At 35.7% G+C, this 15,055-nt stretch overlaps 2 protein-coding genes across 3 annotated transcripts; both read left to right on the forward strand.

The window, feature by feature from the left end:
* The first annotated feature begins 325 nt into the window (after positions 1-325).
* On the forward strand, positions 326-2,970 carry LOC147541155 (ubiquitin-conjugating enzyme E2 4-like). Its single transcript, XM_086636334.1, has 7 exons — positions 326-522; positions 642-703; positions 1,243-1,322; positions 2,119-2,233; positions 2,320-2,372; positions 2,480-2,608; positions 2,697-2,970. Exons 2-7 carry the CDS (start codon positions 660-662, stop codon positions 2,834-2,836), a joined length of 561 nt encoding a protein of 186 aa, XP_086492460.1. The 5' UTR covers positions 326-522; positions 642-659; the 3' UTR covers positions 2,837-2,970.
* Positions 2,971-4,352: 1,382 nt separating this feature from the next.
* LOC147541156 (NEDD8-conjugating enzyme Ubc12) lies at positions 4,353-7,712 on the forward strand. 2 transcript variants are annotated; one of them, XM_086633395.1, is made up of 6 exons: positions 4,353-4,596; positions 6,169-6,282; positions 6,643-6,751; positions 6,919-6,997; positions 7,088-7,204; positions 7,329-7,712. In XM_086633395.1, exons 2-6 carry the CDS (start codon positions 6,174-6,176, stop codon positions 7,464-7,466), a joined length of 552 nt encoding a protein of 183 aa, XP_086489521.1. In that variant the 5' UTR covers positions 4,353-4,596; positions 6,169-6,173; the 3' UTR covers positions 7,467-7,712. The 2 variants fall into 2 exon arrangements, with proteins under 2 accessions (XP_086489521.1, XP_086489522.1); XM_086633396.1 differs by lacking the exon at positions 4,353-4,596 and adding an exon at positions 4,622-4,699.
* The last annotated feature ends 7,343 nt before the right edge of the window (positions 7,713-15,055 follow it).

The raw sequence follows: 15,055 nt of genomic DNA on the forward strand, positions 1-15,055 counted from the left end.
ATTTAAATTTTTATTAATTTTTTTATATTACTTATCGGATACGGATATTTATCGGATCGAATATGAGTGTATCTGTATCCGATATCCAATAAGCAGATGTCCGGCAAGGAATATATGAATTTGTATCCGAAATTTGAGATATTTTTTTTGAAATTCGAATATGGATGTGGATTGAATGTCGAATATTCAGATATGCATTGACAGGCTTACCTGAGAGCAAGACCCTTACTACTTTTCTTTTCTAAGTATGACAACATTTTCCATTACATGGGATTTTTCACAATGATTGTTGCACATTAAATTCGCAAATTGCATTTTGGAAATTGAAATAGTGGGAGAGGGTATTTTAGTAATTTGACTTTTCTCTAATACTTTACTTCTTGAGCTGAAAATGAACCTAACCGCTCAAACATTTCATCATTCATTCCCCCATTATATCCATATTTCTTTCTTTCTTTCTTTCTTTCTTTTCTCACTAGAATTTCTTCTCCAACCTGATCTACAATTTCCAGAGTTTCAGAGGTAAAATCGAAAAATACCCAACTCTTATTAATCTCTTCCAATTAGTTGTTTAAAATTTATAAAACTTGAAAATTCTTCTTCTCAAATTTCAACTACTTGGTTCTTTTTCTTTTTTGCAGAGAATTTAAAGTAGAAAAATGTCTTCACCAAGCAAAAGAAGAGATATGGATGTCATGAAATTGTAATTTTCTTTCTCTTTCTATTTTGATCATTAAAACACTTCAGTATAGAAGAAATTCATCTCCTTCAAGTAATTTTGTGTTATTGCTTTCTTGAGATTTGCAAAACTAGATGGAGTTACTTGTTGATTATGCTACTTATGATTCATGGTCCATGGGCCTTATTTGTCTTAAAAACCGTCTTGGGCCTTATTTGTCCCTATTTGTATGTGTGGTCCATGAGTCTTTCCCCAGCTGGCCTTGGGCATTTCTCTTCTCCTAAAATGTGAGACTTTCTCTAGCAAACTTATAAGTTCCAATTTGTATAGTGGTCCATGGGCTTTTATCAGTCTCTATTTGAATGTGTGGTCTATGGGCCTTTATCCCAAATGGATTTGGGTTTATCTCATCCCAAAAGCTAGCCTGAAAAATCAAATTTTCTCTAGCAAACTTATAAAGTGACCCCCACTATCCTCTCTCACAACCAATGTGGGACTAACACCAATTTGATCTAATAACTTTTTTAGTTATAAGTTTGTGAAATTTAAAAATGTAATTGTAGGATGATGACTGATTATAAGGTGGAAACAGTTGATGATTCTGTCAGCCAAATTTTTGTTTTCCTCAATGGTCCTCCAGACAGTAAGTCCTCACTCTCTCTCTCTCTCTCAATCATTTCTCTTCTCTAACTTGCACTTAGAGATTAAAATTTCTACTTAGATGCTAAATTTCGGTTATTTAATTTCAATTAGGGTCTCCTTAAACACTCATTTGATTGGATACTTCTTACTAATTTGAGAAATACTGTCCGTGACACTTAACCACAAGACTGCACATAAGTCCAATGTGGACACCACCATATACGAGATACACCTCACTTTTGGTCGATCTAAACGGAACGTCGGAACCACGTTGGATAAATATGACCTTCTAAGTCCTAATCATTTAGAATTTTGTGCTAGATTGATCCATTATATATAACCTATGGTAAATGAGAATCGTAAATTCGTAAGAGCCTAATATATGAGATCTTTGGTCCAACTAGTAGTAGCCCAATAATATGAGATCGTTGTGCCGACTTTTGTAATTTGAGGTATCAACTCGTGTAATTCTTAAGGTACTTCTACGGAATTTATTTATTATCCAATAAACCTGACAATATACGAAGTTAGATATGCGACAGTTAAAGATGCTATGTGTATGAAGAAAGAAAATCAGGTCAATTTCCGAAGTTAAAACAACTTTGAGAGGTAACTTAGCTGATCGAGATTTTTTTTTTGAACTTCACAAGTTACTAGTTCGAATTTTCTGAACACCGTTGAGATTTTGACTTTGTTGTTTAAATTTAGAGTCTCATGTTTACTTTAGTCCGTATAAGTTAGCTCGGTTTGTTTAAATACAAATAAAAACACAAAGGTGGTTTAATAATTCGAAACAGGTTTATATACCGGAGGAGTATGGAAAGTGAGAGTGGAGCTGCCCGATGCTTACCCGTACAAATCTCCTTCCATTGGCTTCGTCACTCGCATCTACCACCCCAACATCGACGAGATGTCAGTTCTCTTATTTGTTTCTCTTCTTCTGCATTAGTCAATGCTTTTCTTTCTTGATTATTTCTCTCATCTTATTCTTCGCACAGTTCTGGTTCGGTTTGCTTAGACGTCATCAACCAAACATGGAGCCCAATGTTCGGTTAAGTTCTTTCGCCCATTCATTTCTATAGTTACTTCAATTTTCCTCATCAATCTTGAGCTTGAAACAAGAGCTTCAATGAAGTTTTACTTCATTTGTTTTTGCAGATCTTGTGAACATATTCGAATCGTTTCTTCCTCAGCTATTGCTTTACCCAAACCCCTCAGACCCCTTGAATGGTGAAGCTGCAGCTTTAATGATGCGAGATCGTCAAGTATATGAGCAGAAGGTCAAAGGTAAAACGAAAAATTTAAGCACGTATGTATGAGTAATATATACAAAATTGGTATATGATTTTCGATTTGAATTTATACTTGAAAACAGAACATTGCTTGAAATATGCAAAAGCAGATGAAACGCAAGGTTCCGAAGAAGATGAAGACGAAGACGAAGATGAAGCTAGTGATGAAGAAGATGAGTCTTATAGCTTCAAGCTTAGTGAAGATGAAATGGATGATATTTAATTACTTTAATAAATGGTGTACCAAGAAGAAAAATAATTTGTAAATATCATTTGTGAATTGTTGTTTGTGATCTTAAAACTTTTTATTGTAATGTATGTGTATATTCTCTCTTCAACTAGAAATTATTATTCGAATTCTCTTCTTATTTTATTTCTATAGTTTAGATGCTATGTAATTTGATAATGTACATATTTCTTTAAATCTTCGGTCCATATCAAATATCAAATATATGTGGTCCGCTTCGGCCATAAACATCTTATCTCATGCACCAACTTTATGCATTTTCCTTTTTATAACATATGAAGGGTGGTAGACCAATCTCATAAAAAAAAAGGGTGGTAGACCTTTTGCCATATCTTTAAGAGGAATAGAAAGTTAGCGAATCTCAATTTAAATACACAGGAGAAAAAGAAAATAGAATTTTATAAGAATCCAATAGAAAGAAAAATTAAAGCAATTATTCTAGTCATCTTGGATTAATACGACTGAACTGTCCCTAAGTGTAAGATACTATCTCTTCAACAAAAAAAAAAAAAAAAAAAGAAAAAAGAAAAATGTGTAAGATACTATCATTTTTGCACATCTCAACTCAACCAAAATGTCACTAAATGAAAGATATCATTTTTGCACATCTCAACCAAAATAAAAGGTAAAAGAATTTTTGAGTAAAACCATACTTTCATTCAGATAAACATCACGAACATACAAGGTAGATAATTGTTATTTCTCTGCTCAACCTCATGAGAGTTACATAACAAAAGTTCATAGAACTTTCGAATGTAAAGTGCCTCATGAAGGGACATAAATTGACTCGACACTGACTCAAAGAAAAGACAGTAAAGACCGACAAAAGATCCTAAAGATTGAGAATGAAAAGACCCTAAGGGTCGACAAAATTATTACAGTAATACTAATAAAAAACGAATCAAATGTTTCCAATCCTATTTCTTTGCACGAATCCGTCTTCTATTCCTATCTCCTTGTGTTGTAGAAAGATCTTTTACGTCTCACCATCGCCACCACAAACCACCACCACCATTACCACAAAATCACCCCCACAAACCCCCACCACCATTACCACAAAAACCCACCACCAGTACCACCAAACCATGGACACCACCATAAACTGGATGACCCCCACCGCCCTTTCCACACAATCACCACCAGACCACCATAACCACAAAATACAATCACATACCACCATTACCACCAAGTAGTAACAACCCCAAACCCCTACACTCCACCACATACTCACCACAATTACCCCCATAACACACATAGCCACAACAAAGGGAAGATATGTGAACTGATAAAATCACCTCGCTCGAGACTCTTGTCGGATCTGCGTCCGTAAACTTTGATTGGAGAGAAAGATAGAGAAACAAGACCCATATCAAACAAAAGACGGAAAAGAGAGTCATCTTGCTCGAAAGACTCGCTGGATCCTCCGAGAATTAGGCAAAAAAACTATGAACAGACTTTGATCGAAAGTTACCTTTAGAGAGAGAAATTAGTTCACAAAAAAAATTGGATACAGAATGGATAGAATGTATGACAAGTCATCAAATATTAGGCAAGTCATTAAATATAAAAAGCTAAGAAAAAATTAAATCAAAATAAATAAATAAATACAAATATAGAAATGAAAAAAATTCTTGAGAAAAAAGGAGGTATTTTTAAGAGTATAAAATTCCAGTATTTCTTTTGTGTTTCATTGAGTTTGAAGTAATCCCCTTTCCTACTGCTTTTCCTCTTAACAGGTTAGTCTTCATCAAACCCTAGTTTTTGTTTTACCCAAATTACAGTTTGTAAGTAATATACTATCCGATCCTCACAAGATCGTTCCTTTCTTTCCTGTTTTAGGTAAAATTATCATCCGATTTGATGTTTCTGTTTGATTTCATTAAGGGTTTTTTTTTTGTGATGTTTCTAATTTCTGTGCTTATCTGAGGTAGTTTGAAATTAGGGTTATTACTGAGATTTGTTTTAGATCATATGACCTAAATTTCACTTATATGTGATGAATCAAGTGTTGTTTTTTGGGGGATGATTTGATTGTATTTCTATGGTGCTGATCACCATCTAGACTGTTTGATCAACAAAAATTACATAAAAATTGAAGGGTTTCTTTGTTTAATTATCATCTAAAATAACCACATAATTTTCCATGATGTTTTCTTCATGTACTTATGTATGTCGAAGTTAATCTCGTATGTCCTTGATGAATTGAATAGGAATTTAAAAGTCTTGATCTTGTTATTTCCTATACAACTTTATGAGTAGTGGTTATTCAATCTTAATTTTTGGTAGTCTCATAGCTTTCCATGATATCTTGTTCTTATACTTGCCATATGCATGTGCAAATTGGTCTCTATACTTTGATGAATCAAAATGTTACTTTTGTTGTATTTAGCTGATTTTAAGTTGTTGTGAAGTCTTATAAGTGATTAGATTTGAGAATATGTGTTCTTGTGATCCTTATGGTATTTTACTGTTAGATCCTTAGACTTCGATCAGTTTTTCATGAAATTATGTTAGTACTATTTGTTATTTAAGTTACGGTTTGACAGTTTGGTCTTTTGGTTTGTTATTTGAACTTTTACCAAATTCAAATGAGCTCATTGTGAGTTGGTTAACTTAAAAGAAAGGGAAATGGTGCATGTACGACTAGTGATTCAATATGATGACAAACTGATGTGGCATTTTCCAGATCATATACTTCCATCAACTGCTTTTTGAAAACCTTAATGATTAAAAATCGAAGGTATAGAATGTACAACATCATCTTTGGGTCACAAGTTGAGCCATAAATTAAGTGGATGTAGCATCTCCCTTGAAAAAGTTGTGAATTGGTTTACCTGATGGCGCTTAAATAAAATTTATCTTGGCATAGTTGGGGACGTTGAAACTAAACTTTGACAAAAGTCATCGAATACCAAGCGGAGCCTTAGTCATAAGTATATTTCATCATAGTATCTTTGCTTCTTGGGATTGAGACAATAATATATAATTTCTTTCTTTTACAAAATAGCAATAAAAGTATGTGAGTTTCGCTCTGGTTGTAGTACAAAGGCTAAGAAATGTGAAGTGTATAACTTGTCTCCTTTCTAAAATAAAAAAAAATTATTTGCTTATGTATTTACATATTTTCTTTGATTAGTAACTATTCCTAGTCAATTGATGTTATTTGTCACAGAAAAGAAAGATATATCAGGATTTGCAGTTTTAACTCCAAAAGCAAAATAGGAGTTAACACAGTGTGGTTTATGTAATATTTTTGTTTCTGATATCTCTTGATCTCCTTCGCTACTTGTATGGGTTTATTTTTTCAGCGATAATGATTAGACTATTCAAAGTAAAGGAAAAGCAGAGAGAAATTGCTGAAAATGCAAATGGGAGGGCACCCGTGAAGAAGCAAAGTGCAGGAGAGTTGCGCCTTCATAAAGGTCTCTCTTCTCTCTCACACACACTACCAATAAACACCTTATGCTCGATGATTGTTTACCTTTCCCTATGACCGAGCAGTAGATATATGTGCAATTAAAATTGTTACTTAAGACTTTTTCTCAATTTTCAGATCTAACTTTCTCTGTCATTCCATCTCAATAAACTATCACAGAAATTTTTATTGAAGAATTCCATCTCATTCCTCTCATTCGGAGAACCACATTATATCAAATGAAAATTAAGTTAACATCAAGCAACTATTTTCATTTCTTAAACATAGGCTATTATATGTGTAATTTTATTTTCTTGCACAGTTGAATACTTATATATTGTTTTTTGCTCTTTTTGCGCCTTTTTAGATATCAGTGAGTTGAACCTTCCAAAAACAACTTCCATAGCATTCCCTAATGGAAAGGATGACCTAATGAACTTTGAGGTCACCATTAGACCTGATGAAGGATATTATCAGTAAGTATAGGCACATTCATACTTGCAAATTCGGGTTGGTCCATTTAATATGGTTCAGTACTTGTCCATGCAATCGTTTTTCCATCTTTCTGCAATTTGAACTGGTTTTGCGACCATCAGTAGAAATTTCATAATTAGTGGAAAACTCTTGTTTATGTGTGTCATAGAGGTGGTATCTTCTTGTTCACTTTCCAAGTCTCCTCCATCTACCCACACGAGGCACCAAAAGTTAAGTGCAAGACAAAGGTAGATATCGTAACCTTTTCTCCTTATCATTCTCTTACAGTTCATAAACGATTTGGTACAGTAAACCTTATTGGTACTTCTAGCAAACAGGTTTACCATCCCAATATCGACTTGGAAGGAAACGTCTGCCTCAACATTCTACGTGAAGACTGGAAACCCGTACTTAACATAAACACTGTCATTTATGGATTATTCCACCTTTTCACGGTATTTCTTATTTTCGACTTCATCTTTTATATTCATCCTGCTTGATTCGTTCCCTATAGTTTCATATTGTAGAAGGCTTATATTCGGCGACTCTGACTTTTTCATCTCTTGTGTTCATGTCCAGGAACCCAATTACGAGGATCCTCTCAATCACGATGCAGCAGCAGTATTGAGGGACAACCCAAAGATGTTTGAATCAAATGTTAGAAGGGCCATGAGTGGTGGATATGTGGGACAAACATTCTTCGCTCGCTGCATCTAGCGTTATCCGACATGGTAAGAGAACCAATTCTATGACTTTTTTAGTGCTTAAAAGTCCAGATTCTGTAAATTGGGTTGGAGTCAGAACTTTCCTGTGGTTTATTAGTTCCGAATTAGTTAATGAATTCCTCATGGAAACCAAGAATCTGAAAGCCACAGCCTGATGTATGTTGAAGGTGTAATTTGGTTTGGGGGAGACTTGTTTTATGATAATACATATATAATATGGGGATTGCTTGTTGTATTACATATTATGTTTCTTTTAGTCATCTCTTGTTCATTTTGTTACTTCAACTGATATGCAGTAAATGAAATTACAGGTTAGAAACTTGAACACTGAAAAGGTTCGTGACAGTAGGAAACACCAACTCAAGGAACTTAGAATTTAGGTTTACAAAAGTTTCCCAGGACGGATATTGTAGAGGGGAAGATAGTTTTCAGGTCTAGTTCTTAAGGGAAAGGTTGTTGAGGTTAGTCCCACATTAGTTATGCGGAGTCGAGAGCTTGTTTTTGGCACGCCATGGGAAGTAAGGAAGTACCATTGACACATGTGGGGGAGGAGAGAGCTTGCTTAGGCTCAAGACCACTTGTGAGGAAAAGAAAGCTGTAGACTACACCCACTTAAAAAAAACATTAAAATGAATCTGATTAATGCCGAGAGAAAGTGAGAGAGATTTGTGTTCCACTTGTCACTAGACAAGTTTGAATTCACGAGTCATATAAAAATAAACATTCTCTAATGTTAACCTAACTTAAGTCAATTGTGATTTTGCCTCTTGTACCTTTCTCAATACATCAAAACTCCCACATTTCTTGATCAAGATTGTCACCCCAAGGTTCAAGGGATTCATCACTTAGATCTATAGAAAATGAATATGAGTTGGACAAACATTAAAAGTCTTATAAATAAGTTCATGCACATGAATGGAAAGTTCCCAACACGTACCAATACTCTTAACTTTTTTTTTTTGTTGTTAAGAACCAATACTCTAACTTGGTGGGTGTTTCTAACTTTTACATATAAAATAGAATAATGCCCAATATCTATATAACAACGAATATATATATATATATATATATATATGGTGAGTATAATGAGGAGTGTTTTTCGAATACTCGTGTGACTTATCTATCTGTGATTTTGTATACTAGAAAGGGTGTCATTATATTATGTATTGTGACGAAAGGTGTAATATTCTCTAATTTTGTATTTAGATGATATAAAAGTACACCACTACCTTTGCTTGTTGGGATTTCATTTGACATGAAAATTTTAAAATCTAAAATTGTACTTATTTAAGTTTCTTAAATCACACTTGTAGCCTTGTAGGTGGTTAAAGAAGTCTTAATCTCTCTCCACCTTCCCTTTCTCCTGCTAATTCAGAAGTCTAAGACCAATAGTTTTATATTCCTCTATCACAACTATCCACGAAAATGTCTGCCAAATATTTTGTTTATAGGTTCATAATCTAACTGCCAACTTATATCATGAAATGTGTTTTTTTTTTTCTTTGAAAGATCCAGTACGATCTATGACAAACACGATATCCGCCTAAGTTAACTCGATAATTAAAGGGGTCCTAAAACTCAACAACATAAAGTCTAAAGTCTGAGAAAACATATTATTATTTATACATTTAATAACCCAAATTCAATAACCATGTTTTCCGCCTCCTTTGACATCGAACTTAGAAATTTCAGAATTTTCGATTTTATGCCAACACTTTCAACCACTTTAACCAAGGTTGACATCATGACATGTGTTGGATGCAAAATGACCCTAAAATTTTGACATGGTCAGTGTTGGAAATAAGAAATGTTTCCGGCAAAAAGTTTTGGGTGAAAACATTTTTTTTCCCTCCAGACATCACCTTAACTATTTTCCAGCGATCTTCACCATTAGTGTCGACTATCACCATCACTAAATTCGGTTGGCTCTTTTCACTCTCTGTTCTTTTCCTATCTCCTCTTATCTTCTCTCTCATTCTCTCTCCAAGGAGGGGAAGAAGAGAGAGAGGGAGGGAGGGAGGGAGGGAGGGGGAGAGAGAAAGACGTCGCTGGCCATCTCCGACGATTCTATACCGGTGACTTGAAGGGTGTTTTTGGGTTTTCAACTTTTTCCTCCCGAATTTTTTTTCCGCAAGGCACCCCACCTTTTGACACGGGATGTAGTGTTCACTTAGGATGGTATAATTGTAATATATTGCAGATTAATGGTCAATTATTAAACTAGTAAATAAAAATAGAATAACAGCCACCAACCACGTGATTGTTCTAACTAAAAGATAGATGAGCGAGAAACAGAGGTGGGTCCCGCTACAACCACGCCTTTCAAGCCCGTGCACATTTCACACGTGTGACTCACCGACTTGCCTTTTGGCAGCTACTATTAGCACTGGCTAAAAGTTTTATTAGCCCCCCTCCCAGCCTCTATAGGCACTCGATATGGACTGAGTGCCTACTAAGGAGGCACCCGCCCAACTCCCTTATCCTTTTGGGTTATTTCCCAAATGGCCCCCAACTTTGTGACCGTCTTCCTGCCTATCCCCTTACTTTATCAAAAACACTCAAGTAGCCGCCCCCTTTTCAGTTACCGTTATAACACCGTTAATTAGTCATCACTTCTCTCTCATCCAACTCATCTCCTCTCTCTGACACCTCACATTCTCGCCACCTCATCGTCTTCACCGGCGAAGGTCGCCGGCTGGCCAATTTTTCGGCCGGCGACCTTCAACATAAAAATAAATAAATAATAATTATTTATCTCTCCTCTCTCTTTCTTTCTAAAAACTCCGGCGAAGGGAAACCCCTTCGCCGGAGGGTCTGTTCACGAACAGATCTAATCGTGAACAGCAGGAGGTATGTTCAACGAACAGACCCACCTCCGGCGAAGGGGTTTCCCTTCGCCAGAGTTTGTAGAGAGAGAGGAGAGATTTAAAAAAAAAAAAAATTAGAGAGAGAAAGGAAAAATAAACAATTTTTTTTATGTTGAAGGTCGTCGGTCGGAAAATTGTCCGGCCGCCGATCTTCGCCCGTGAAGACGCTGAGGTGGCAAGAATGTGAGGTGGCAGAGAGGGGCGATGAGTTGGATGAGAGAGAGGTGATGACTAGTTAATGGTGTTATAACGGTAACTGAAAAAGGGTACCATCTGGATATTTTTGATAAAGTAGGGGGCTAGGCAGGAAGCCGGTCACAAAGTTGGGGCTATTTGGGAAATAACCCTTTCTTTTTTTACTCTCTTGTTCTTCTCCTTCTTCTTCATCTCTTCTCCTTCTCCGAATCATGATCAACACTTTATCATGAAGAAAAATCTTGTTTCTAATCTTGTCATCATCAATAAAAGATACCAAGATGGAGAATTAAAGAGATAAAGAACTTTATTTTAGAGAAAATAAGAGAGTACAACCATTATGGGAAGAATTTTGATTTCAAATGATCTATGATGAGGCTTTAGAGAGAGAAATAATCTTGATAAATAAACACTAATAAAAATACTCACGCGAAAATCACGGTCTGACCAGTCCGAAATCCCTCGGACTGGCCCAGGTCCGAACCTTTGCTTAAATTTTCGGATGGATCAATTTATGTACAACAATTTCAACGGGTGCCAACAGATGTTTGTGATCAAAAGAGATTGATCTTGATCAATCTCCACCATGGGAGGCTAACATCATTTTTAACGGGTGCTTTTAGCCGCTCCCTTGCCTTTTCCCCATATTTCTACAACAACACATAACCTCCCCCATTAATTTTTGCTCTTTTCCCAAAGAGGTCCTCCTCTTTCCCCATGGGTTCCACTTCAACTTAGCCTTAAGGGTTAATTCGCCTTTGATCTCTAATTTGTGATCAACCTGCCGTTTAGATCATGTTATGTCCGACAGTTAGTTTTGGCCGCCAGAAGCCTATTTTTTTTTTTTTATTTATTCATAAATATCTTTAGGAAACAAAATGGATTTAATCCTAAAAAGTTTTATAAGCATTAATTCCACATCATCTTCCCTTATCTCTTCCACTTCCCCTTTCGCTACTTCACCCTTCTTAGTTCTCAGGTAGAAGGTCGCGACCGACGACCCTGAACTAAAAGAAAATCTTGTTTTTTCTCTCTCCTATTCTTCTTCTCTTTCCTCACATTTGGGTTTCACCTGGATATCAAAGTGAATCTAGGGTTTAAAACACTAAATGCATAAGAGAAATCTCTCTTCTAGGGTTGAAAACCCTACACCCAGACCAGGTTCTGACAAAGAGGAACCTCCATAGAGGGTGGGACTAAAGAAGAGAAGAGAAAAAAGAATAAGAATAGAGAGAATAAAAAAAACTGGGATTGAACATCGTTGGTTGGCGACCTTTTGTCGGATAAGGAGGATGAGGTGGCGAGAGGGAGAGCCGGAGAGATGAAGTGGTGGTGAAAAGTGATCAAATAGGGTAGAGAATGAGAGATAAGGTGGAAATAGATGTTTTAAAAAAATTATATTTTAGCCTCTAATGGTATTTTCGGAAAAGTTATAATTTTCCTGCTCATTGAAAACAAATCGAACTGCCAGATGCTTATCGAGACTAAAACTATGAGTTGATCATAAATTAAGAGTCAACACATAATTCACCCTTAGTTTAAAGGGTGTTTACATGGTCTGAAAATCTTGGGTGAGTACAACTGATAGTTTAGGTGGCATACAGAGGCGGAGTCAGGAAATAATATGGTTGGGCTCGAACTCGTGACCACCAGGTTTCAAGCTAATTTTTTCACAACTTTTACCACTAGGCTAAAGATCTTCATCTGAACAAATCTACCACTTACCTTTATTATCATAATCTCACCCGGACTGCAGTCCGACAGAGCCCACTAGTGACTCCACCCCAGGTGGCATATTCATTTTTTCACTTTCGCATGTTACGTTTTCTAGTTACATTAGTGTGAAAGAGTATCAACTTTTTCTTACGAAAAGCCGCTCTATAGAGGAATCAAGAATAGAAAAATCAAAAGAAATTTAAATGCGGTATATGTCTGTCTTAAGTGAGAGAATCCTTAGGGGGTGGTAGTGGATCAGGACATTGGGGGACACTCAAAGACAAAATGTTCCTTAGACATTTTAAGACATTTCGGGACATTTGTTCGTAAACAAAATGTCTTTATGGACATTTCAAGACATTTGATTCATAGACAAAAAGTCTTGGAGACATTTCAAGACATTTGGTTCATGGACAAAATGTCTTGGGGACATTTCAACATATTCAATCCAAAGACAAAATGTGTAGATATTAGTCTAACCATATGAAATAATATATTTGTACTCATATTTCAAGAATATATTTTTCGATTTTTTTTTGACATATGTGGATATTCGAGGACATGGATAGACAATTGGTGGGCATTTATTATTTTAATATTATCATTATTGTCTAATCATTTGAAACAATATATTTGTACTACTATTTCGAAGAATATATTTTCGACTTTCGTAGACATCCGTGAATATCTGTGGACATTGATAGACATTTAGTTGATGTCTATTACTTTACTATTATCATTGTCTTACCACATGAAATAAAAAAAATTAATTAATATTTCAGATATATATTTTTCGATTTTCGAAGACATCCGTAGATATCTTCGGGGGTACACACTGAGTATGAGGTGGATCGGGGGTACTTGATACTCGTCACGAACATACCCAGTTCGTTAGGAGGGTAAAATTAACAGGTGAGAAGGGGTTAGAGCCCCATCATCGGATAACCGTCTGGTTTAACCCGATAGAAATGTCCAACTGGACGGACCGACCCCACCGTTACTGCTAATAGATAGACATGACCGTTACTTTTAGGGCATTATCCAACCGTCTATATAAGGACCATTCCAAAATATTCCTAATCGTTGGATTATAAAACTCTAAGGTTTCTTAACATCTCTTTTAGAAATTTCTTGACTGCCTACGCATACATCATTATCAAGAATACTGCCTCGTTCGTCATTTTCTTTCTCTCTCATTTTCGAAAGCATTCTACTCTGCATTAGCCTTTCTATCTTGCTCTTATATATGTAATTTTCCCTCTCTAATCTGGTAGAGGTTTATTTCATTTGTAACTTATTCAAAGTATCAATCTCAACTTGTAAAACTGTAACTTCATCTTTTCTACGTATTTCAATCATCAACTCGTTGAGTTCCTCTATTACATATGAACCGTGTAGAATACGCATTTTGGTTGAACTCCAAACTTTTCATGTTGTATGGTTTGTAATTTTGTATCGGTCTAGTGTCTTGTAATCATTTACTAACTTACAAGCGTGTTATGGTGAAAGAAATTTAGGATATTGATCAGAACGGATCGAGTAATTGAATGGACGCAATATTTTAGTTTCCAACGGAGACCGACCCAGAGAGTTTAGGCACATGAACAACCCGGGCGGAAGGGTTCCTACCCCTACGATCTACTAAGCTCCGAGGACGGTTACAATTAAATTGCTAGTATGATTAAAAACTTGTTCGGCAATTCTTTTGTTAACAGCAAAAATTGATCATTTATCAGGGATATGCTTAGAGGGACCGATAATTAATTGAAGTACTACTTGGACGAAGGATTGACACGTTAGATAGAAAGGAAAGTGGTCCCAAGTCTAGTTTCATTGTCGCACGTGTGGAGCCGACTGACAACGACGACCAAAACTGTGTTGGGCCATGATTAGTGGGAAAAGGAAAGTGGGTGCTGGACCGCCCACATGGAGGTCCTTTTTCTTTGTCCATTTATGGGCCTAGTAGGCCCCACTATCTTTTAGTAACGTTTTCTTTTTATTTTTTGAAACTAAGTGAAACCTTATTTCATTCATAAGTGATACAATCAAAGTTACATGGATGATAATTGTTATCCTTATGAGAACTACATGAGACTTATATAAGATGACAGTCGTCATTCTTATGAGAACTACATGAGACTTATATAAGATAAGTTCATCGAATTTTCGAATGTAATGTGTCTCATGAAAGGAGAGAAATTGATCAGAGACAGACTCAAAAACCCCTAAAGATCGACAAAAGAGATCATGAAGATCGAGAATTGAAGACCCTAAAGGTCGACAACATAGAATAATATTACACAAATAAATTGAAAATTAGAAGTAGTAAGATGATACAAGTATCAATACCAATCCGATGAAGAGATTACTTAGTGAATTTCCTTCGTTTGATATTATTCTTTTAACCCAGATCTTCGGTGATATTCATGTACGAACCATATCCGAAGTCCATCTTCTCCTCTCCACGAATCACAACCATGAAAAGATCAACTATGAAAGCTTCAGAACCGTCTCTAAATCCGTTTTTAGAGTGAGGTCTCATCAAAACCGTCTTTGAATCTTCATCTGAACCATCTTTGTGTCGTAACAAAACCACCCGACAATAAAATTGTTGTTAATGAAGTCTTCATCTCCCTTGTTTCTTCCTCTTTGACTATTACAAAATTTTCTTATTATAGATCTAAAAGTAAAAAAACAAACTAAAAACAAAGAAAATTCGGAGGAGGGATCTCTCTTCCGATAAACAACAAGAAAAATGCTAAAAACAGATCAGAAACTGTAATGTTTTCTTTTTATTGTAACA

Source organism: Eschscholzia californica, unplaced genomic scaffold (genome assembly GCF_041429995.1).
Source record: "Eschscholzia californica isolate CP2 unplaced genomic scaffold, dmEscCali1.0.p SCAF_4, whole genome shotgun sequence".
NCBI lineage: Eukaryota > Viridiplantae > Streptophyta > Magnoliopsida > Ranunculales > Papaveraceae > Eschscholzia > Eschscholzia californica.